The sequence below is a fragment of the Callorhinus ursinus genome, unplaced genomic scaffold (genome assembly GCF_003265705.2).
Source record: "Callorhinus ursinus isolate GAN/ISIS: 27379988/994484 unplaced genomic scaffold, GSC_fseal_2.0 scaffold10, whole genome shotgun sequence".
NCBI classification, from domain to species: domain Eukaryota; kingdom Metazoa; phylum Chordata; class Mammalia; order Carnivora; family Otariidae; genus Callorhinus; species Callorhinus ursinus.
The window spans coordinates 51,988,064-52,012,814 of record NW_027397072.1 but is presented as its reverse complement, the minus strand read 5'-3'; the positions used below and the strand labels follow the sequence as shown (position 1 = coordinate 52,012,814).

At 37.4% G+C, this 24,751-nt stretch overlaps 1 protein-coding gene across 11 annotated transcripts in view; it reads left to right on the top strand.

Moving 5' to 3' along the window:
- ZNF638 (zinc finger protein 638) overlaps window positions 1-16,857 on the top strand; it is a 129,820-nt gene extending 112,963 nt beyond the window's left edge. For 7 of the 11 annotated variants that reach the window (XM_073897551.1, XM_073897556.1, XM_073897550.1 and 4 more), the window contains 8 exons: window positions 1,889-1,926; window positions 6,301-7,525; window positions 8,139-8,204; window positions 9,559-10,513; window positions 11,014-11,133; window positions 14,091-14,192; window positions 14,842-14,960; window positions 16,541-16,857. In XM_073897551.1, the coding sequence (XP_073753652.1) occupies window positions 1,889-1,926; window positions 6,301-7,525; window positions 8,139-8,204; window positions 9,559-10,513; window positions 11,014-11,133; window positions 14,091-14,192; window positions 14,842-14,960; window positions 16,541-16,606 (2,691 nt within the window). In that variant the 3' untranslated portion in view covers window positions 16,607-16,857. The other 4 variants (XM_073897553.1, XM_025868441.2, XM_073897552.1 and 1 more) reach the window with 4 other exon arrangements.
- The last annotated feature ends 7,894 nt before the right edge of the window (window positions 16,858-24,751 follow it).

Sequence of the window (24,751 nt, the reverse complement as noted above, 5' to 3'; positions counted from 1 at the left end):
ACACACACACACACACACACACACACACACACACAATGTCAGGTGGTTAAAAAATGCTATCAAGTGTTATGGAGACCAGTCAGATGAAAGGGGTAGAGAGTAATGGATAGGGGGAATGTATATTTTAGAGTGGCAGGGATAGTCCCCTCTGAGGAATAGTTATTTGAGACCTGAGCAAAGTAAGAGAGCAAGCTCTACAATAACAAGGAGAGGAGTTTTTTAAACTGAAGGGCAAGTGCTAAGGCCTTAAGGACAAATTTGATGATTCAGGAACTCCAAGGAGGATCAGTATGACTAGCCCAGTGAGCAAGGTTTTATCTTGGTTTCAGACTTACTCATATATCCTGCTTTAGAGCACTCAGTGAATTTATAAAGATTAGTGTGTTCTTCACCTGAAGAAGGTCTTCCTCTTACTATTTCTTTGATTATTTCTTAACTTGAAATTTTAATGTTCTGTCTTTCTGGAAGTAGCACCTATACTGATTTTGTGAAGTATTTCATTGTCTGAAATGTCTTCAGTCCATTTTGTATCCTTATCTTGCTCTCTGTTGTGCATTTGTTTTTCTCTTTATGAATAAAGAAGCAAGTTAGCTTGTATTGGTATCTGGTATAGATTTCCTCTGCTGTCATGAGGCCCCCTCCCCACATAAGCATTCCCCGTGAATGGGAAGACTGCTTGTAAATATTATGGATGGGGCTTATCAACTGTCATCTTTAATTTTGGTTATGTGTCATTAGAGTGTAGACTGAGAATACCCAGCAAAATGCCCCAGTAAAGAAGGCCTTTACTCTGGGACTCCCATCACCCACACCAGAAATCCTCTCTAAGCACATTATTCAATTTCTTTAAAGTATAATTTTCAGTTTTTAATATCTCTAAAGAAGGATAATTCTCAACTCAGCACACACGATTCCCAGAGAAAAAGCCTACAGCTAGTATATATAAGCTCTAAAGAACAGACAGTTTTTGCTGTTTTGTTCACTGATGTGTCCAGTGCCTGGACTGGTGCTTGGTATGTTGTTAGGCATTGAATTTTTAATTCTGCTTCCATTTTGGGCCCTAGGACATTGATTTTTTGGTGGTTCAGGTATATGTTTAAAAGGATTATTGTTAGGGTTGCTTGGATGACTCGGTTGGTTAAGCATCCGACTCGTGATTTCAGCTCAGGTTTTGATCTCAGGGTCGTGAGTTCAAGCTCCACATTGGGCTCCACTCTGGGCATAGAGCCTACTTAAAAAAAAAAGCGTTGTTAAATTTTTTCAGCACTTCTAGGTGTTTTGAGTAGAAAGCTTTTTAAGTCACCTAATCTCCCTTATAAATAGAAGTCTTTTTAAATAAAAATTGCACAGTGAAGATGTTGATATTTTGGTTTGATTGGTTTTATTCTTCGAAAAAAGCATTTCCAAGTTTTAAAGTTAAAAAAAATTTTTTTTTTTAAAGATTGTATTTCTTTATTAGAGAGTGCGAGTATGCATGCACGGGAGGAGGGCCAGAGAGAGAGGGGCTGAGAGAATCTCAAGCAGACTTCATCTGAGTGCAGAACCTGACTCGGGGCTTGATCTCAGGATGCTGAGATCATGACCTGAGCCAAAACTAAGAGTTGGACACTCAGCCAACTGTGCTACTCAGGCATCCTAAAGAGTTTATTTGTATCAACATTACGGAGACTTTCTTCTCATTAATTGCTGTGTGTCAGTTATTCCCTATCACCTAACTCAGGGCTCTTTACCTAATGAGAAAATAATTCTAGCACCTGATAGTTATGTGGACAAGATGTGATACTGCTTTTTTAGCTTAGATTTTAAGAACTGAACTCATTGCATTGATGGGTTAAATATTTAAAATCCGGTAGAATAGCCTCTAATGAAATGTGGAATTGTGTTACAGGCTCAAGCTGACGAAGACCCAGAACTAGGAAAAGAAAGGTATGTTGCTTTAAGTTTGCTAATAACATTTTTGCATAGTATTTAATTACTGAATTTTGTTCCTGTATTTTATGGTAATTGTTCACTCGTAGCAAAATGTTTGTATCTCTCATGTCCATTTTGTGTATATATATGAATGTTACAGTGTGTGTGTGTGTGTGTGTGGTTTTTTTTTTTTGACCGAGCGTTGTTTTATTTTTTAGTCTCTTTCAGTTATTTACTGATTTTTTAGAAAAACTAAATTTGTAAACACAGTTTGAATTAAATACATAAATATGACTTCTTTATGAAATGTTTTGCTAGACTCTTGAACAACTCGACTCCGTTATCAGCATTACATTCTTGTTAGATTTTTCTATTCCAAAATTGTTAAACACAGTAATAAAATTTTAATCATTTTGTATAGTCTTTTAAAATTTCATTGACTTAAAACCAAAAAGAAGGTATTCAGTATGTGTTTTGATACTTTTTGAAGACAACTGGAGTGGGGGAAAAGAAGCAAAATAATGGATGAAAACTTGGATGAAAGATGAAAACTTGTTCTTCGGTGTAAACACAGTGACTCACAGTCTTGTTCTGACCACATACAGTACACCCTCTTCTTAGTAACTTTATCTTCCTGATGAATACCACCTTTATCACCACCTTCACTCCACCAATTAATAACCTTCTTTTTACTGCTCTTCATTGGAATCACTGATTTAGAATTCTTTCCCCTCTTTAATACTAAGTGATTTGCTCTTATTTGTTAGAGTCAATGTAGTAAGAGCTTATCAGTTTGAAAGAGCATTTTGAAAGTGTTTAAATATGGAAAGTTTGTTTTATATGATGCACTAATTTTAAGATGCCTGAAAAGCAGGATGTCTTATGGATTTTTCTTAGTAATTTTTATATGAGGCTTTTAAATGATAAAGATGGTTAAGAGTGCTTTAAAATATGGTAGTAACTTTAAGCAATTAGGTTTGCTGTAAATGCCAGCACAGACTTTTTATTAAGTTGTACACCATCATATCAGTTATGCTCACATGTCTAAAAGTAATACCAACAGCACTGTTTGCTATAAAAGCCCACAAAGGGCAATAAGCTGGTAATGCTACATGTAATATAGATGGACCTATGGTTTGGCCACGGTAACTCTGGCTAAGTGAGTAGGCTTTTTCAAAAATTCATTTTATAGAGGAATCTCATTTTACAGATTTCATTTAACATAGTTATAGGTCTGCAAGAACAGCTCTTGTCTGTGTTCTGGTCTTTTTTTCCTCTCATCTTGACTTTCCAATCAGAGATTCTTAAGTCTGTTATGGTACTTATAAAATTAATTATAAAAATTCTAGTACTAATGCTTTCCATTTTGCAGTCAGTTTTTTCTGACTTATATGACATTAAAAAAAATACGTGGGATGGGGCCTGAATACGTCACATTTCTTTATTGAGTAAACTGATCCTGGGAAAATACTGGTGCTTGTTGTGTTGCTTTTGTTTTTGAAGCACTTGCAGGTGCTGATTCATCGTGAGTGTGTTCCTTTTGTTTATAATTAGTGTAAAGTCTTTAAATATATTTCCTACTTACAGGAAATCTCCTATGGATATATTAATAATAATCTCCATTTTGCCTGTTCTCATCTCCTTCCATGTAAACTGTATTTACTTATCATGTGATTAAGGCTCCAAATAAGGATGCAAGGTGCAGTTTTCACCCAGAACAATGTTGGGAAGTATCCAGTGGCCCTCTTAAATAAATACTAATCTTCAGTATTGTTAAGTTGCAGTCTTAAAGTTTCTCAGAAAGTGTAGGGTATGGTATTAACCTTTGTTCTCACACCTAGCTTTTTTTGAGTTTTGAAACCCTGGTATTATGCGGGAATGGAAGTGTGCCAGGGGTGGAAATTAGATACCTATATTCTGAATACCTTCCCTATTTCTTTTTTGTGCATTTCCCAAAATATGACTGTGTTTTCCTTTGATCTCTAAAAGACTTTTTTTTTTTTTTTTGACTCTGGTGTTAATAATTTCATTTATTTTACATCTCAAATGGACTTTCCAGGCTAACCTGAGGAACACGGAGACTTTTTCCCATATTTGCCAGAAAACTAGATATTAATTTTCAGTAAATGAGTTCTGTGAAGAAAGCACTGTAATTTTATTTTATTTATTTATTTTAAAGATTTTATTTATTTACTTAAGATAGAGAATGCACAAGCAGGGTGAAGGGCAGAGGGAGAAGCAGACTCCCCGCTGAGCGGGGAGCCTCATGCGGGACTCTATCCCAGGACTCTGGGATCATGACCCAAGCCGAAGGCAGCCACTCAACTGACTGAGCCACTCAGGTGCCCCAGCACTGTAATTTTAAAAGACAAAAAAACATTGTATTAAGCCATTTTTTCAAGTAGGTCCCCACCCTGAAGTATGGAACTGCATAGTGATTCATTTTGTATAAAAGACAATAGCTTTTTCTATTGCCAAACTTAAATATGGTAAAGGGGAAGGACTTGCTAGAGCCAGGAATCCAAATCTCCATTGTTACCCTTCTAGCTGAGTAGATTGGTATTTTTGTATAACCCTAATTTATAAAGCCGTTAGGGTTAATGGTGCAGTTCTGTAATGAGGCAGGAATTTGAATTTAATCTTCCTTATTGGAAATAAATCTTATAATTTAAAAATGAAAGCTCACATTTGAGAATTATTATTTACATAACTGCTATAACTGAATGTCAGAGCTTCTTATCTTTGTCATATTTGTGCCTGGCCACAAATTTTATTCTGACTAGTTCTAAGAATTTGGAACACTTAAAATCAGCCATTGGTATTTTTGAATATGAGGGATGTGAATAATTTCAAATAAAAGTTTTAAGCCCTTTCAGTATACAAATGAGTAGAAACTTATACATATGAGTAGAATACATACTGATTAAGGTTTATGGTTACTGACTGTTGAACTTAAATAAATTCCTCAAACTCTTTACTTCTATAACTTTTCATCAAGAGGTGTTTCTCTGATCCCGTAGATCTCCTTTGGAAGTTTAAACTTAACCATCTTCCACCGGGAAGACCAGTTTATTGGTTCAAGTGATTAGACCCTGATATGGTAGCACTTAACTTTTTCCAAAGTATTGAAATATTAAAACCTCGGGACACAGATACACATCACCTTGCATTAACTAAAGGATATTATGGCCACTCTTTGGGAAGTATATCAACGGGATGTCTCATCCCCTCCTTCCTTGAAAACTAGGAGGAAAAAAACCAGTATTCTTTACTATGAGGTGTTGAAATGCATCACTTTCTGGTGTCTTCCTCTAACCGGGTGCTTCTAATGTAATAAGTGAATATATTTGTTAAATTTGATCTGTGTTGACAGCATGCTGGACATTGTTTTGGAAGCTAAGATTTTCCTTGTCACTCTTCAAGATAACCTCTGATCTATGGAACATTAATATAAAAACAGTTTATTCTGTTTCTGTTTCAATGAAAGAAGTTGAATTATAGAATCATACACACTTTTGTTTACCTTGGATTTGTGAAGACTACAATGAAATAAGATCAATTGCATGTACTTGCCATGTATTTTCATTTCTTCTGAATAATTTTACTTAAAACTTTAAATTATGTATTGGAATTCTAAGTTATTCTCTGTAACTGGAACAATTTCTTTTAATATATACCTTCTCACTCAAGTAGCCAGAGGCACCTACTTTATGTTAAGGTGATTCTATCGGTTTTGCCTGTAACTTTAAATCCAATAGAGTATTTAAAAGATACTTCCAAAGAAAGTTTTTTTTAGGTATCGTTATTAAATACAGTTCTTGGGGAAAAACAAATTGTCTCACATCTTAAAAAAAGTTGACATAGTTAGGAGTATGGCCTTTTCTCCTTACCAGTTTCTGTTTCTGTTCATTTTAGGTAAGATTCACTTAAAATTTTAAATTTCAATGCGTGGACTTTTTAGTTAAATTGTAGAACTATATGCACATATTATTTCAGTAACCACTCTAGGGGAGATCTTAATAATTTGAGATGTCTCAGATTCATGTTCGACCTCCTCATGTCTAGTGCAAATGTAACACAGAAGGAAAAATTGGTTATAAGAATTATATCAGTGGTCAGATTTTTGCCATTATTTCCTTTGAACTAAAATCTTCAATGCAATGGAGGATTTCTTTTAAAATTTTATATTGCTTACATATTTATGTCAAAACATCTTAACCATTTTAATGCCGATTGGCTGGATTTCCCAGTGCTTATTACTAATGCATCAGGAAGTCTTAACAATTGGCATCAGCAGGATTATTTATAATGGTTGAATTCTCATCATAGTTTGATTTTTGTTTGTGTTTTGTTTGTGTTCTTTTTTTGTTTGTTTTTAAATACTTTTAGCCCTGACTTGAAAAACAGTCCAGTTGATGAAAGTGAGGTGCAAACAGCAGCTGATAGTCTCTCTCTTAAACCTAGTGAGGTTGAAGAAGAAACTGTTCCCAAAGTTGAAACAGAAACTTCTGTACAGCAGGAGGAACCTTGTGAGGAAGAACCTGAAAAAACACTGTGTGACTCTGACTTTGCTATTGAAACATTGGAAGTTGAAACTCAAGGAGAAGAGGTCAAAGTGGAAATTCCTCTTGTAGCATCCACTCCAATCAGTATTGAATTATTCACTGAAAATGTAGAGGAGTGTGTTTTAAATCAGCAGGTGTATACCAGTGACTTTGAGAAGGAAGAGGCAGAAGTTATTAACCCTGAAACAGAATTATCAACATCTGACACTCCATTTATAGAAGAAAGGAACATCAAAGGAATTCTAGAAGAATCTCCATCTGAAGCAGAAGATTTCTTTTCTGGGATTACACAGTCTATGATAGAAGCTGTAGCTGAAGTGGACAAACATGAAACTGTTTCAGAAATAGTACCATCTACTTATGTTGTGGCCCTGGTACCAGGAATTTCCACTGGGGATGAGAAGGCAGTGAGCAAAAAGGGAATTTCTGAGAAAAGTAACATGGATGAAAAGGAGGAAAATGAATTTAATAGTAAGGAAACCAGAATGGATCTGCAAATAGGAACAGAGAAGGCTGGAAAGAATGATGCTAGGATGGTTGCAGAGAAGTTGGAAAAGATCATGGCAGGAATGAAAGAAAAGCCTGCAGAAAATGCTGTGACCAAGGCATACCCCAGTAAAGGAATGGGTCAGGCCAATAAGCCTGATGAAGCTGGTAAAACTAGTATGTTGGCTGTATCAAATACATCTAGCACTAAATCAAGCATCAAAGCTGGTATGGTCTCTTCTCCAAAGGCAAAAGCAACAGCTTCAAAAGCCGAAAACCAGAGAAGTTTTCTGAAATCTGTACTCAGAGATCAAATAAATGCTGAAAAGAAACTTTCAGCCAAGGAGTCGGGTCTCCTTAAACCTACAAGTGCCAGGTCAGGCTTGGCTGAAAGCAGCAATAAATTCAAACCCACTCAGAGCGGTGTTGCCAGAGGAGGCAGTGGAAGGATCTCAGCCCTGCAAGGCAAGGATTCTGAACTGGATTACAGTTATATTACAAAACAGTCTCAGGAAACAGAGGCTAGACCTTCGGTCATGAAACGGCATGACAGCAACAACAAGGTGAGGAGGGTAGGAAGAATGGCTCAGTGTATCTTTGAAATGAGTAGCTCTGCTGTTGTAACTTTGGAGTAGGAGATGTAATCTTGTTTTGTACTTTCATCTCCTCACTCCACCCCCAAGCTCCCATTTCTCTTAATGATTCCACTGACTTAAGCCAATAGACGTTTAGAAAAATAAGCTCAAGTTTGTAATTTATTAACAGGTTTGAAAAGCATTATTTGGATAAAATGTGGTCAGAAATACAAGTGTGGTTTAAAGGAAAAAAAAAAAGTCTGCAGTGACTCTCCTGAGGTGACTTACCACTCTGCTTCTGAATGGGAAACCGTTTTCTCGTTTAAATTGAAGCGTCCTTTATCAGCTTACTGATTGCCCAACTTAGACATTGGTGGGTATAGGGAAGAAAAGATCAGTAAAACTGAATTTACCTACAACTTACAGAGATGATGCCTATGTTGTTAAAATGATTGTTGACTTAGTGTGGTATACCTGTTAACTATTTGCATAATTGAATGTGTTTGGATATTGTTTGGTGTTCGGATTCTTTTTTAAAAAACGAACATTAATAACAGAATTGTAAATTCTATTTTTCTGTATTTTTTACTTAATATTTCAGACTTTGGCTGGGCAAAACACGAAGAATCCTAAAAGCACCACTGGTAGAAGTTCCAAATCTAAAGAGGTGAGAAACAGTTCACTAACACTAATAAGCCTTCTATTCTATCCTTCCACAGAAGAGTTCATCTATCTTATAACTAGTGTCTCTCCTATAATAATTTGATAACAGAGCAGCGGACAGGAATGAGATATTTTATTTTTGACCCTACCACCAATTTGTTTTTTGACCTTGAGCTAGGCTAAATTGTTTGTGTTCATGGTGCAGGGCAAAAATTTATGCAGGGGCAGAAAGGGAATTAGAGTAGAAAAATCCCTCCAATCTCCTATTTACAGCAATAGGTTATAAACACAATAGAATCATACGTGTTAAAGGAGACTGGTGTTTGACTAAAGTCCTTGCCATTTTGTGAAACTTCCGAACAGGTGGTCCTTTTGAGATGGCTCAATTTAACCTAACTGGATGGGCTCTAAGATTTACTTTCCTGGTACTAAGTTCTCCTGCCAAATAAATGTGTTATTTTTGTTGTTGTTTGATATTTTAGGTTTTTCCATTCATAGAATATTTTTTTGGTCATTTTATCAGGGCACGGAGGAAAGATGTTAGTAGTTCAAGAAGCATAAGTATGGATAATGTTTCTTGTTGGCTTAATAAGTTGATAGTATAGATGCTTTCATGTTTCTTCCCCCCCAGAATTACTGGGTATATGTTCTAATGTCATTATATATGCTAGTAATTGATCACTGAGAACATACTAAATTTGTAGGAGGCCTGCTGGGAATTTATTTTCTTTAGTATTGGCACCATTTTTCAAATTACGGATACTGTGGGGTTTTTTTTTTTTTTCCAAGTGCAGTTATATTTGGCATTAAGTCTTAGTAAGGATTTTTCCATATAAATTTCTCTATAAACTTTATGTTAATGTTGTATATCTTAATTGGTCAGTGGTGTAATCTAGTTAGCTACTGACTTTCTAGCTACATTTGAGGTGCTTTTAATAGTCCATTAAGTCTCCTAGAACACTTATTAGATATCATTTAATAGGGAACAATAAATTTTTTACATTGTAGTTTGATAAATGCTTTACATTGTTTGATAAATGCTTTAAATGGATTTTTGTGCTTTGTATTTCAAAATTTATACATCATTTAGGAAATGTAATCTTGAAATTAAAGGTGGAATTAGTTTGATATTGTTAGGATTTTACCTTTGGAGGTATTTACTTTGTGAATTAGAGCTAATTCATTTGTGGAGCCTTAAAAAATAATTTATAGCCTATAGGAAACTTATTTGCACTGAAATTCTCACAGATGATATTTCATGCACATTTGCTGCAACTATTTGGAGCCTAACAGGTTATCAGTAATTGGTTCTGTTCACAGTTCTGTGATTTTTTTTTTTTTTTAAATCTCTTCAACAGGAACCATTATTTCCATTTAATTTGGATGAATTTGTCACTGTGGATGAGGTTATAGAAGAAGTAAATCCTTTTCAAACCAAGCAAAACCCACTAAAGGGAAAAAGAAAAGAAGCTTTCAAAAATGCCCCTTCCTCTGAACTTAACTTAAAGAAGAAGAAGGGGAAAACTCCTGCCCCTCGTGTTGTTGAGGGGGAATTATCTTTTGTAACATTGGATGAGATTGGGGAAGAGGAAGATGGAGCTGCACACCTAGCACAAGCTCTAGTCACTGTGGATGAAGTAATTGATGAAGAAGAAATAAATATGGAAGAAATGGTAAAAAATTCAAATTCACTTCTTACTTTAGATGAGTTAATTGATCAAGATGATTGCATTTCCCACAGTGAACCTAAAGATGTTACTGTACTGTCAGTGGCTGAAGAGCAAGATCTTCTCAAACAGGAACGCTTGGTAACTGTGGATGAAATTGGAGAAGTTGAGGAGCTACCTTTAAATGAGTCGGCTGACTTAAGTTTTGCCACTTTAAATACTAAAGGAGATGAGGGAAATACTGGAAGGGATCCCATTGGGTTCATTTCTTCCCAGATGCCTGAAGACCCTTCTGCTTTAGTTACTGTAGATGAAATACAGGATGACGGCAGTGATCTGCATTTAGTGACTTTGGATGAAGTAACTGAAGAGGATGAAGACTCTCTGGCAGATTTTAACAACCTTAAAGAAGAGCTTAATTTTGTTACTGTTGATGAAGTTGGAGAGGAGGAAGATGGAGACAATGATTTAAAAGTTGAGTTAGCACAAAGCAAAAATGACCGTCCCACAGATAAAAGAGGGGATAGAAAAAAGAGAGCTGTGGACACAAGGAAGATGAAATTTGAAGCCTTTTCCCAAGTTGGTTCAATAAGTGAGAATGTTATGGAAGAAGATCTGAAAACCATGATTCAAAGACATTTAGCAGGTAGATACTTAGAAGTGGTAATTTTCTGCTTTATGAGGGGATTACATTTAAAATTATAAAAATTTGTGTTGCAGCATTACCCATAATTGTCCCTGTATTGATAAAAGAAGTCAACAAATAGTGATGGCCTGTGATATTTTCCAAAGGAATGTGTACAAATTTACAGATTTCTTTTAATTACAGAGCAGACTTTGTCCCGAGTTATCACACTTCAAAAAAAGACGACAAATCTGGAAAGCAAACTACAGTGCCCAAATTAGAATGAAAATGATATATTTGTGTTACTGGAAAACATAGCTTTTGATTAGTAGAATGATATTATACCAGACTGCCTCCCAGTTTTTCCTCAGATTTAGGATTTAGAAAAATTTGTGAAGGTGCCATTTCACTTTTAAGTAATACTTTGATTGTATTAGAGTAATAGGTTTAGTTCACTTTAGGGGAAATCAGAATAACTTCTGAACTAAGAATGGAATGCTATTACTATAGCAATAAATTAGACTTTCTCTTTAAAGCTAAAACGCCAACCAAGAGAGTTAGAATTGGGAAAACACCACCATCGGAAAAAGCTGTTGCGACAGACCCAATGAAAGGTGAAGAGGCCTTCCAAATTAGTGAAGGTAAAGCAGGGTTAATGGAAGTGGGGAGGAGAGTAGAGAGTAACACAACACAAGGTAGTGGTTGAAGTTCAAAGGTCTACCATCTAAGAAGAAAAGTAGAAAAACAGTGAAGTATAGTGGGGGTGGGGGAAACAATCTTATCTGGATAAAGATTTTGGTCTTTGTAATTTAGAGATAATGGAACATAATGGAATGGAATAACAGAATAATAGGCAATCCTTTTTGTGATAGAATGTGATAATAGAACATGACAAATTTGTGGAAATGATACACGGGAAAGATTATTCTGACCATGTTGCAGCATCAAGTAGAAATCATTGCTTAACCAGCTGTTATTTGTGGACCCAGATCCCTTGCTTTATGGAGGCTGCTATGCAGCCAGCCAGTGAATGAAACAAGATGTCTTAACATTGATAAAATTTATGTTGAAACCAATATGGACCAGTGTCTAGTAAGGGACAGTACTTTAGTCCCTCAGCAGATATTTGTCATTGTGTCCATTATATTCATAGCAAAATTAATAAAAGGGTAGGAAAAACACACAGTTCCAGATCTCAAGTTAATGGATTCAGAGAGTTAAAGGGGAAAATCAAACTAGGATGACTTAAATAGAACTACAAAGGGTCTTTTGTACATTCTCTTTGATGCACCCTCCTTGCTCTCTTGCTTTTCTGTCCTGTCTTCGAGAAGGAGAAACTACCAGCTGTGATTCATTCCAAGTTCATTGAATCTGATTTCAGCTGGGCCCTCAGTGCTGCCGCACCATCTATTATAGACCTTCTTTCTTTCCCATTTCCTAACCAGGTGTAATGTAAGTCTTTTCCCCCTTTGTATCATATACTGCTTTACCCAGCTCATTCCTCCCTAGATAACCTTGCTTTATTTCCATTTACCAGAGCAAATACAGCATCTCCACCCTCTGCCAGCTTGTGTTTTATCTTCCTTGGTACCACACATACAAAATATTTTGGTCAAGTCTTTCCCGTTAAAAAAACCATGCCCTTAACCTTGGGATCCTTCTGGCTCCCACGTTTCTTTTTCCTTTCAGGGCAAAGTATCTGGAAGGAATCACCTGTTTTCAACTTCTTCATCTCAATGAACTGAATGTATTTTGGTTTCTTTCTTAACCACCTTCCTGAAATTTTTTTTTCCTCACCTTCCTGAAATTTATGTTGATAAAGAGACCCCCACTGGATTGTTGTCAAACTTGATTTATTAAGGTTTTTTTCTTCCTATTTCTTGATCATGTGTTCTTTCTTGAAGATATCTCCCATGGCCAAGTGGGTACTTTCCTTCTTTGTCTCTTCTTCTCCCTAACCTCTCCTTGATACCAAGCCATAGGTAGTGGTTTAGTAATCTAGATTACTTCAGTAAATCTGATTAGCTCCTAGCATGATTTCATGAGGGTATTTTACCCCAGGATTTCTGTTTGCAGCTACCAGCTTTCTTAGAACTGCCTCATCTCAACTGAAAAATAGAGACAAGTGGACTTACTTACTGCTTATATAACAGTTTATTTCTGTTAATGGACAATATGTTTGACAGAAGGACCTAGCTGAAGAAAAAGTAATTTTCTAAACAATTTTAAATGTAAAATATTTGTTCTAATCTATTTAAATAATTATTTTTTAAAGAAAGATTTTTTTTTTTTTTAAAGATTTTATTCATTTGACAGAGAGAGACAGCAAGAGAGGGAACACAAGCAGGGGGAGTGGGAGAGGGAGAAGCAGGGTTCCCACTGAGCAGGGAGCCCGACCTGGGGCTCGATCCCAGGACTGACTTGAGCCGAAGGCAGACGCTTAACGCCTGAGACGCTTAACACCCAGGTCCCCCCTATTTAAATAATTATTATATGATTATATATAATATGTATTTATTATTACAACATAAACATCCCTTTGGAGTAGCAGGAGCAAATATGTTTAAGAAGGTTTATTAGTTATTCTGATAAGGGAATAAACTTTTGTAGGAAGAGACTAGAGGGTGTTTTAATCAGGTCAAGAAAAGGGAGATAGCCTTTTTTTAATCAACTCTTTAGGACTTGATGACCAGTAAAACACAAGGAATAAGAAAGGAGTAAATAATGATTTCATGGTTCCTGTCCATCCCCTCAGATTTGTTGAAGAGTGGCCCAGTTGCATGGAGAGAGCACTGAACTTGAAGTCACACAAACTTTGGTTCTAGCCTCTGTCGCTTAAAAGCCTTGTAGTCTTGGGCATACCGGTTTCTTAGTTTTGATTTTGGTTTGTTGTCTTGGTTTTGCTTTCTCCATCTATGAAGAAATAAGCATAATGAACATTTGACCTGCCTATCTCACATGAGATAAAAGCTAAATGAAGTGTATATATGTGAAAGGGACTTGTCAGTTACCATGTAATAGCAAGGTATTACAGCTCCTGAGGGTAACCAGGATTGCTTGGAACCAGTTTCTGTTCTTGTCTTCCCCAGGATCATATTATGCAGAGTCTGCCAACACTGAATGTTTCTCACATGTTATTTACTTTCCTGGACTTGAACATTTGTGATGTCACTTGTGATTCTGTTTGGCAGGGGTCTCTGTCAGTTTAGGCTCAGTTTTTCTTAAGTGGGAGGGCCTCAGTGCAGGGCATGAGAATTATTTTCTGCCCACGTCCTTTCCTCCTCAGTCCACACTCTTTCCTACCCAGCCCTTTACATACACTTTTGACAGTAATTACAGAACTTGAACTTCTTCCATTACTCTTGAAATGCTTTCGAGAACAATATATAAATAAAATATGCTATTAGCTTTAGTCCATTTATTCCTAACATCCAAGAATCTTGGAAGAGTGGTCCAGTAGGATTAGCCAAGGAAGGTTTACTTAGAGAGATGAGCCATAAATTAAACTTTGTAGGTAGCGATTATCTGATGTTAGCTTTACAGGCTGTAAATCTATTTTGAATAATTTCTTTTCCTTGAAAAATTATAATGATTTTAGTTGATGAGGAATCTGGATTAAAGGATTCAGAACCAGAACGAAAACGTAAGAAGATTGAGGACTCTTCTTTAGGGAAATCAGTGGTACCTGATGTCCCTGAAGGTAAAGTAAACACGGCATTTTTCCTTAATCATATGAAATAAAAATTCGGTACAATAGTAAGTGTTCTGTTGCTTAGATGACCTGGCAAGGATTTTTTTTTTCTTTTCTCATTCTTAAAAGTCTGGGATAAGTCTTTTCTTTTATTCCTGGTACTTTCTTTGCTCCTGTGGTAAGAACTTAAGTTATACTTGCCCAGGCAGAAATTTCAGTAAACATTCTGAAAAGCTTAGCTAGCAAACTGTTTGTGGCCAGCTAAAATGAGCTAAAGGAGCACCCTATCTGTTTACTCAGCATATTCCTCAGGCAGTTGCACTTCGTTCTGCCTCTTTTTTATTCTTTTATTTTAATGGGATTCCAAAGGCATTCATTTCAAAAACACCATTAGATTCTTTTCCAAATGAATTGCTATTCTGAAGAAATTTCGTGGTATCCTAGAGGCACTGGAATATTATAGAATTTGTTAAAAAATAAAGCCCTCAGTCCTGTGATTAGAGGCTTAATTGCTCTTGATCCCTAGATACATAGCAGTATATAGCGTGCTTGTATGTAAGTGTGTACTATGATTAGCATGTTTGTCATGTTTAGATAAGTTGGTTAATACAACTGTAGATACTAATTTTCCTCCTTTCTCCCCCCTTTCTTCCTGTAGATTTAGACTTTCTTGTCCCGAAGGCTGGATTCTTCTGTCCAATTTGTTCCCTCTTCTACTCAGGTGAAAAAGCAATGACAAATCACTGCAAGAGTACACGTCATAAGCAAAATACAGAGGTAAATTTTTTTTCTTAACACCTCATAAAATTCTTCAGGTGGTATTATAATTAAACTACTTAAGTGTTCACCCAGAATGTATATTCTTCCCTCCGGGAGAACTTTTGAAGATGGGTGCCAGTTTATTCCTCTACAATTCAGAAGTACCGTCTTCACTCTACCTTGCCAGGAACTTCTAGTCTTTATTCCTTTTCCTCTCGCAGCATCCCCAGGGTAGATTCTACAGACCACTACAGTCCCATGTAACTTTCCCTTAAAGTGTGGGAAACCATGAATTCTGAGGCCTCTTGCAACGTCGGACACATAGCATATTAAAATTTGTGAATTACCTAGTCAGAGAATATGCTTAACTTTATTTAAGCCATTTCCTAAACTGATTTATTGACAACCCCTCACCCCTCCCTTTAAGTTGTACTCTAAGGAAGTGCTGCTTTAAAGAATCATCATTAGCCGTAGTTGAAGTGGTGGTTCTGGTTCCTTCTGAACGTTTCAGAGTTGTTTTATATATCTTCTAAATTGAATTTGTGGCACCAACACTCAACTAACATTGATTGAGTTGTTATTTGCTGGAAGCTTATTTAACCCCCCCCCCGCCATCAACATTATGAGGTAGATGCTATCATTCCAATTTTATTTTTTTATTATTTATTTATTTATTTTAATCATTCCAATTTTAAAGGTGAGGAAAACAGGCTTAGAGTATCTAAACCCAAGTATGTAATCCCAAGATCACACACGTAGCTGGTTAGTAGCAGACCTGGGATTTTCACCCAGCTCTGTTGTATTCTAGCCTCAGATCCTTAACCGTTATGCTCTGCTCTCAACTTTGTGTCATTTTGCCATCAGATTTTCCACTGGCTTTGTATTGCATTTGGGATAATACCCAACCTTCTTCTTGTAGGTCTATAAAGCCCTACATGATCTCATTCCTTTCTGTTTCTCAGGCCTCACTGTCTGTTATTGCTCACTATGTTTCAGTTTTTCTGGTGCTCTCAGTTTTTTTTTTTTTTCCCATACATGTAAAAGGCCCCTTTGCTGCTTTTGCACCTTAATATCTCTGTTCCTTTGCCCCCTCCCAGTCCCACTTGGATAGCTGCCTCTTCCCCACTTTTAGCTAAGTCTGGACTCAAATATCAGCTTCCCAGAAAGGCTTTTGCTTAAGAAAGACCTAGCTAAAAGTGCAAAACTCCCTCCCACCCTTAAGAAGGGTCAACCACAGTCACTTACCTCATTGTATTTCTTTCCTTTATAGTGCTTACCAGCACCAAAATTTGTCTTATTTATTTGTTCTTTTATTGTTTCTCTTGCCGCACTAGAGTGTAAACTCCATGAGGTAAAGGGCCTTTCCTGTCTTGTTGATCACTGAATCCCTAAGCACCAAGCATAATGCCTGGTATAGCATAAATATGAGATGACTGGTGAATGGAAGGAAAGAATGTTAATGTAAGGCACTGTGTTTCTAATCTTTATTTTGTAGGATCAGCTCTTTTAAATTGTAAATTCAGTGGACTATATTAGATACGTTTTCATACACAGCAGAGCAACACCTAATGTTTTATTTTGCAAATTGCTTTTAACAGAAGTTCATGGCCAAGCAAAGAAAGGAAAAGGAGCTGAATGAGGCTGAAGAAAGAAGTTCTAGGTGATTGGGGGAAAGGGGAAAGACTTCATTAGAAATTCGTTTAGGGTCCAGTTGATTTGTGTTTTTTTGTTATCACTTAATTTGTAATTTTTGTTTCAGAAGCAAATATTCATGTTGTACAAATTTCTGATTGCCCTTGATGTGGAAAGACTGGTGGGAAAAGTATGATGGGTTTGATTTTTATATCAAATCATCAGGCATGGAGAAATATCTTTTAGAAGTGTTAAAATAAATGTTCCTACTGTATATTTAAAATACCGTCTTGTGTTTGTGGCTGATTTATTAAAGATTTGCTTGCCTCTGATTTTAGACAGGAGCCTCCTGTGACTTGGGATGTTTAGGGATTCTTCATGTATTACTTGAAGTCATAGCAGAGCAGGGTTTCAGTTTGCTTCAACCCTTAGTATACAGGTCAAAGATTTCTTAAAACTCCTAATATTTCTGGATAAAATTAATTATGTATAATTGACCCAGGTTGGTTTGAGTAAAACTGCTTGATGTTTTCAGTGTGTTAGGAAGATCTTTTTTCCTGCTCATGGTAACATCTGTTTCTGCCACGACCCATTTGAGGTAGCTTCTAGCAAGTCATTTAGTATTAGCTTGAAAAACTACAAAGACAAAGCAGCCTTTACTTCCTATGGACCCCTGCAGTTGCTTTTAAACCATTTAAATATTACTTACATTGTTTGTAAAAAGTTGTAAAGGTGTAAAAAAATAATTCAGTGGCTTGTTGGGTGCAGGACACAGCCCTGTACTGTAAATTTTTAGATTAGACGTGCTTCAGACGTAGGCCTGCTGACTTTGAATTGCTTTAATATCAGATTTGTCAGCTTTTCCAAGATGAAAGTGTATATATACCAGTTAATAAGAGAGAGTGAATGGAAGGAAATGAAAAACTACTACTTTCTTAGATTTCTTACTCCTATCACAGCACATTACCTTACAGTGAGCAGGAGTGGAGTGAAGAACAAAAAGCAGCAACTTTCTTGTTGCCCACCAAACTCATTACACACTCAGTTCGGGCTTAGCTACAGCCTGAGCAAAATGACAAACTGCTACATGCCATAGACTAAGGAGTGGGGTGGGTGGGGAGGGGGGTGGCTTATGAATGCCAAGAGTCTATTGTAATTAAAACATAGGTGAGGGGCTCCTGGGTGGCACAGTTGGTTATGCATCCAGCTCTTGGTTTTGGCTCAGATTGCACCCTTAAGACTCTCTCTCTCTCTCTCTCTCTCTCTCTCCCTCTCTCTGCCCGCCCTCACCCCCTTCCCCTGCTCTCTTGTGCGTGCTCTCTCAAATAAATAAATCTTAAAAAAAAAAAATCCCTGATAGGTGAGTGTGGTAATGAGAGAGAAGAGCTATTAAAAGTTTGGAGAATAAGGTGCCATTAAGGTAAAGCAGCATAGTCAGACTAAGTAAGAATCTTAACTTTTTAAGGAATCTTTTCCTTAGCGGGGGAAGCTTTTAAAACTAGAGACCATATGAGCTTTAATCTTGTCTGGACCAACCTTGGAATTTAATCTTAAAAATTTAAGTGTGAGGGGCACCTGGGTGGCTCAGTTGGTTAAGTGTCTGCCTTCGGCTCAGGTCATGATCTTGGCGGGGATCCAGCCCTGCGTAGGGCTCCCTACTTGGTGGGGAGTCTGCTTCTCCCTCTCCCTCTGCCCCTCCCCCCAACTCATGCTCTCGCTCTCTCAAATAAATTTTTTAAAAATTAAAAAAAAATTGGAAACTCTTATTTCTTCCAAATTAGTTATGTGGAAATTGGGATTCTATATTAGAATAAAAGGAACTGCTAAAGCCTAAAAGTTGGTAGGGGTGATTTTTGTTTTAGTGACAGGTGTTGATGGTTAGCTATACATATTAAATAATGTTCCTGTATGGAGGATTGGGAATTTTTATCCTAAGGCTCCAGATACAAATAGACTCTTTGCATATAATTTTAGAATTGTACACATTTTTCAGAAAACCTTGAAATACCTCCCTCCTTTATTCATGCTACACATAACTGGTTGGTTAAGGGTGTAACAGTTTTTAAAGTTTCTATTTCATCATCTAGACACCAAAGCAATAAAAGATTGCATTCAACACCACCTCTAATAAAAGTTTTTAGATTTTACTACCCTTTCTGGCACAGAATGCTATGAAAATTGGCTGCCTCTCCAAAACTCCTTTTGAATTCTTAAAAAACAAACCAGGTTTTAAAAACCTTAAATTTTTATTTTAATACTCGGTTGTGGAAAATATCAAGTATATTGAAGAGAATAGGATAACTTACCCATATATGCTAATTATGTAGTTCCAACAGTTATCTCCTCAAAGCCAAATATATGTATGTCCACCCTTAACTTCTCTTGTATTTTAAAGGAAATCTCAGCATGCCATTTTACCCGTACACATTTCATTATGCGTTTCTAAAAGATAAGGATTCTTTTTTTTTTTTTTTTATAAGATTTTATTTATATGACGGGGAGAGAGAGCGAGAGCAGGAACACAAGCAGGGGGAGTGGGAGAGGGAGAAGCAGGTCTCCCACTGAGCAGGGAGCCCGATGTGGGGCTCGATCCCAGGACCCTGGGATCATGACCTGAGCCGAAGGCAGACGCTTAACGACTGAGCCACCCAGGCACCCCGGTAAGGATTCTTTTAATGTAATAGCATGATTAAAAATATTTATTTAAATCCAGTTCAGATTTTCTAATGTTTCATAAGTGATTTTTATTTTGTTTTACTGAAGAGATCTGAATAAAGTCGTATATTGACTAGCCTGATAGGTTTTTAAAATTATTTTTAATGTAAGGATGATGTTCTCAGAATTCAGATAAAGAAATGAGATATTTGGTTCTACAAACCCATGCTGCTCAAAAATGTGGTCTTGGAATCTAATGCTGATCCACAAAGTATGCAACTTTATGTTGACTTAAGTACCGAAATTGAGTGTCTAGAAACCTTATTTCAGTTTGACAGTGACTTTTTATTTGTTAGATATGCTAATTTAAAAATGGGGTTTTAAGTTTCTGCACTTATTTTTATTTTACAAAATAATCTGTGATGGATTGGAAATTAGGGGGGAAAAGAAAGGAAAACTAAGCTGATTAATCACATAGTTTGAAGCACTGCTGAAAGCGTTCCTCACAGTTTGGATTTGTTCATTGCAACCCCATAGTATAATTTTAGCATATTCCTCTGTCCTCTGATATCTTTTGAATTTGTAGTTGAATATGGAAATGTGATCAGAATTTGGTTCTTTTTCTTTTTGTTAAGACTGCTTTAGGGGCACCTGGCTGGCTCAGTCGTTAAGCGTCTGCCTTCGGCTCAGGTCATAATCTCAGGGTCCTGGGATGGAGCCCTGCATTGGGCTCCCTGCTCAGCGGGAAGCCTTCTTCCCCCCTCCCCCACTTCCCCTGCTTGTGTTCCTTCTCTCACTTTGTCTCTCCCTGTCAAATAAATAAATAAAATCTTAAAAAAAAAAAAAAGACTGCTTTAGATGGTGATGTGGTCTTCTTGATCAGCAGGCACAAAGTATCATAGTTTTCTTTGGGATTTTAGTAGAAGTTGATGCTTAAAGGTTAGATGTATATTTATTCATTGGGGGTTGCAAAATGGTGATATTTTAATTTGAACATTTCTCCTTGTATAAGCTGGAACACTTCCTGAAAAGAGAAACTTCTCTCATCTGCTCTTTGGTTACTCAGTGGTATCCTTTATTTAAGAAAGGCTTAAGTATTTGATGCTTTTCCTTTACTTACTATTTTTTCAAAATGAGTTTTGGCACCCATGGAGTATGGTAAATTCTTTTTATTTAGGTATTAACTTGAACTCATGAATTTTAACATTGGATATTGCAAACCTTTACAGCAGTAGCCTTATTGATGCTCACATTGTCATATTTTCGGCCTTTTTCATATGACTGCTCATTCTTTTTGACATGACACTACTAATTTTCATGGGTTCTTTGTCCTCCACATACAGAGATTTTGCAGGCTCATCTTGTACACTTTCTGCCTTAGACCTGAAGTCAGCCATTTCTTTAAGGAACAGTGGCTCCTTAGGATGGTCATTGCTTCAGTTTTGGTTGTTGCTTTTCAGTGGACAGCACTGAAATGTATGTTTTGTTTTTATGATAAAGTGCATTATTATCATACTGACACTTCTGGTTCAAATTTGGGACTTTCAGGTTTTTATCTCTTCTATCTTAAATCTCTCAAGGACATCAGCTTGATGGGTTCAACTATCAAAATTGCTTATCTATATCTCACTTTACATATATAAAAAAATACTAAGACCACAACCAACAATGTGGTTATTAAAAAACAGTTTAAAATACTTTTTTTAGCGGGGCGCCTGGGTGGCTCAGTCGTTAAGTGTCTGCCTTCGGCTCAGGTCATGATCCCAGGGTCCTGGGATTGAGCCTCGCATCAGGCTCCCTGCTCAGTGGGGAGCCTGCTTCTCCCTCTCCCACTCCCCTGCTTATGTTCCCTCTCTTGCTGTGTCTCTCTCTGTCAAATTAATAAAATCTTAAAAAAAAAAAATACTTTTTTAGCTTTGCTTTTTGTCCGTAGGGTATATCCTAGTAAGGATATATATTTAAATCCCAGAACTTTCAAGTCACTTGGAATAGTTCTTTTTTTTTTATGTTAATCACCACACATTACATCATTAGTTTTTGATGTAGTGTTCCATGATTCACTGTTTGCGTTTATAACACCCAGTGCTCCATGCAGAACGTGCCCTCTTTAATACCCATCACCAGGCTAACCCATCCCCCCAACCCCCTCCCCACTTGGAATAGTTCTTTAGTAGGAATGCTACCTTGTAGATTACCTTTGAGGTTCATGTGTTTAATTTTATCTTTGATTTTTAAGGGTTACATTTTTTAATTTATGTTACAAAAAGCATTTTACATGGTTCTAAAGTCACACTTGTAAAAACATGGTATATTCAAAGAAGTGTAGCTCCTCTCTTACTCCATCCTGTTGCCCCCCCTCCCTAATGTAAGTAACTGTTCCTTGTTAATTTTATAATATATTTTTTATATATGTAGCCAGATTCACATCTACGGGATAACCAGTTTTCAATACCTGTGTCTTTATAATGATTGTTAATCTGTAAGGAGAACCAGTGACAACAAGAATAGGGGTTGAAGGCAGAGGAGAACCAGAAAATATCTGAATTCTCTGTAAATCTAGAAGGAAATTTGCCAGATGCTGAACCTTTTAATCTACAGGGCATAAAACTGATGGTGATAAATTACAGTAAGTTCCATGAGCTGAAGGGGAAGTATACCTTTTCATAAAACTTTAGGATCTTTTTTTTTTTAAGGGGTAGTTTCTGTAAGACGACTTCTAAAGATTTAAAAAGAAAGGTGGGGAGAAGGGTAACATCTTGTATGCCACAGTCCACGAGAAAGAGGAGAGTAAGGTGCTATGTTTGACTCCCTACTGCTTTATCCTACTTTGACATCTATAAACCTTCATCCGCAAAACATTACAGGCTTATGAGGTAGGTGCTGAACTTAAAAAGTGTGTATGAATGTATGTATATGTATATAAACCATATTCCTGTCCTCTTCAAGGGCTTACATGAGAACATGAGCATAAAAAGTTGCTTGACAATTTTGCCTATGCTAAATGCTGAGTGATACAGATATCAGGAGTAACATATGGAGAAGTAAAATAAATGACAATTGGGATTAAAGACTAAGATGGAATTACACCGTTGTAAGTTTTTACATTATTTCTAAAGTGGTGTAATACTAACTCAAGAGAGACTGTAATTAGTTAAGGTTCTTTACCACTTGAAAAATGAAAATGGATTACTAAGGATTAGTCTAACCCAAAAAAAGACAGGAAAGGGAGAGTAAAGGATTGAAGAGACATAGAAAACTAACAAAGATGGTAGACTTGTGCCCAACCATATCAGTAATTTTGTTAAATGTCAACAGACTATATTTCCAATTAAGTTTTAGTGTCGGATACTTTAGGCCTGAACTGGAATTAATTGGTTAGCACATCCTCTCTTGAGCAGCATCTTTGCATTCTGTTTGGGCCCTAAACCTTGGAGGTGAAGGATTTGCTTTTCTTAAACTGAAGTCTCTTACAGAAAAAGTTATATAACCTGTGAGAAAACAACTCTAGTTACTGTAGGCATGCAAATAATTTTGTGAAGAAAAAAATTCACACTTAATGTAAGATGAGCTCATTTCCCAAATTAGACACTGGAACTGGAGTTAGGGGTGAAAAGAAGGTTGGTAGAGTGTGTGCTTTCAATTCTCATAACCTAGGAGTAAGTAAAAATGTGAATCCTATTTGTGTGCCAGACAGTGTCCTTCATGTTTTAGTAGCATTCTCAATCCGCAAAATAATTCTAGGAAATAGGGGTGCCTGGGTGGCTTGGTTGGTTGGGTGTCTGGCTCTTGGTTTTGGCTCACATCATGATTTTGCGGTCATGGATCAGGCTCCATGTTGGGCTCTGCACTGGGTGCAGAGTCTGCTTCAGATTGTTGCTCCCTCTCCCTCCCTCTCTTAAATGAATAAATAAAATCTTTAAAAATAATAAATCTAGGAAATAGATGCTGTGATAATTACCATTTTATTTACAAGGAAGCAAGCTCAAAGAGATGGTTACTTGTTCGGGGCCACACAGCTAGCAAGCAATAGAATTGGGGCTGGAAACCAGTGCGTCTCACCCCAGATCCATGCTCATTCCCCCCCCTGGTCCCCCCCCCCCCCAGAATTCTGGACATCTGGTCAGGCCTCTTGGGGTCACAGGGAAGAGAAGTTTATAGATAAACATAGCAGTGTAGCTGAATTGGCAGAACTGGGGGTCAGAGAGGGAGGAAAGATGGCCTGCCTTGAATGTGTGTGGAGTACTTCGTTTCAGTTACCTGCAAAGGTATTAGCAGATAAGGTGGAAAACCCTAGTAGCTCACTGGTAGAAGTGGTCTCCAGTCTCCGATGGGGTGGCATATTTTATCACTAATATTGTTCAGAATTGCCAATAGCAAGTGGCAACGATAAAAAGTAGATGTAGTCAAGTTTTATTTTTAACTTCTCTACAGACTGCATCCCTTACTTGCTTTCATGGAATAGACTACCCATTTCCCTGCCTTTAGTATACCCCTGCCAGTGGGGCAGCCTTCCCCTAGAGATGGCAGCTTTGCTGCAGCTGGGATGTCTCCTTTAGCCGTGTAGAACAGCTGGAGCCTTCTGAGCCTATCCTGACTTACCAGGAAAGGCTTCTGGGTGGCCAGGAGGGGCACTTGCAGTTCTCTGGTGCCTTTTTGTAAAGACTGGCCAGAGGCTTGGGTGGGAATGTAAGGCACCACCTCTCACAAGGCTTATTTGCAGCGAGCATGGCCCCATGGCCCCGGGTTTGTGTAGGCTTCTGAGTTGATCTTAGTCCTGTATTAAGGATTGGAGAAATGATGCCTGGTCTCATACAGTCACCCATAGGGATTGGCCGGAAGCTGCACTTGTGTTACTTGCCCTCTGATGGCCTTGGAGTCTAGAACTTCCTCATTTTCAGTCCTCCAACTCTTCTAGACCTGTTGGCCACCACCTCCTTGAGGCAACCCCTTGTATTGAGTTGCCCCAGCCAAGGGGTCAAGAGACTTCAGGGAGGTTGCAAAGGTGATACTCTAACTTTGGCACTGAGGTACAGTTACTCCACACTTACAGAAATGGCCCCATTTTTTGCTCTCAGCTGTTGGGTCTTAATTTAGTGCCACCCAGCCAGGTTTTCCTAGTTCAAGAGTAATCCCATCTACCTTGCCAAGGTGATTTTCCAGTTTGAGCCAGTGAGGCCAAGGAGAAGCTTGCCCAAGAAAACTTTGGGGGGCCTCCCCCCCTTTGAGGGGCCTCCTTTGTAGAAACCCAGAAGCAGCCATATTACTAATTTTCGGTAGCCTTGAGTACTGGCTGCCATCCTTGAACCATATGGGTCTACAGGCTTTGGAAGAGATACATGCTGCAGCCAGTAAAGTGGAGAAACAGTATATACCTGGGCCCCGGATGACATCCTTAACAGTACTGGATCTACCAACATAGAAGCCACCCTGCCTTGAGATTTCCGGCCTGAGAGCTGATCTGCTTGCTTGCTTTCTTTTCTTTCCTTCTTTCTTTCCTTCTTTCTTTCCTTCTTTCTTTCCTT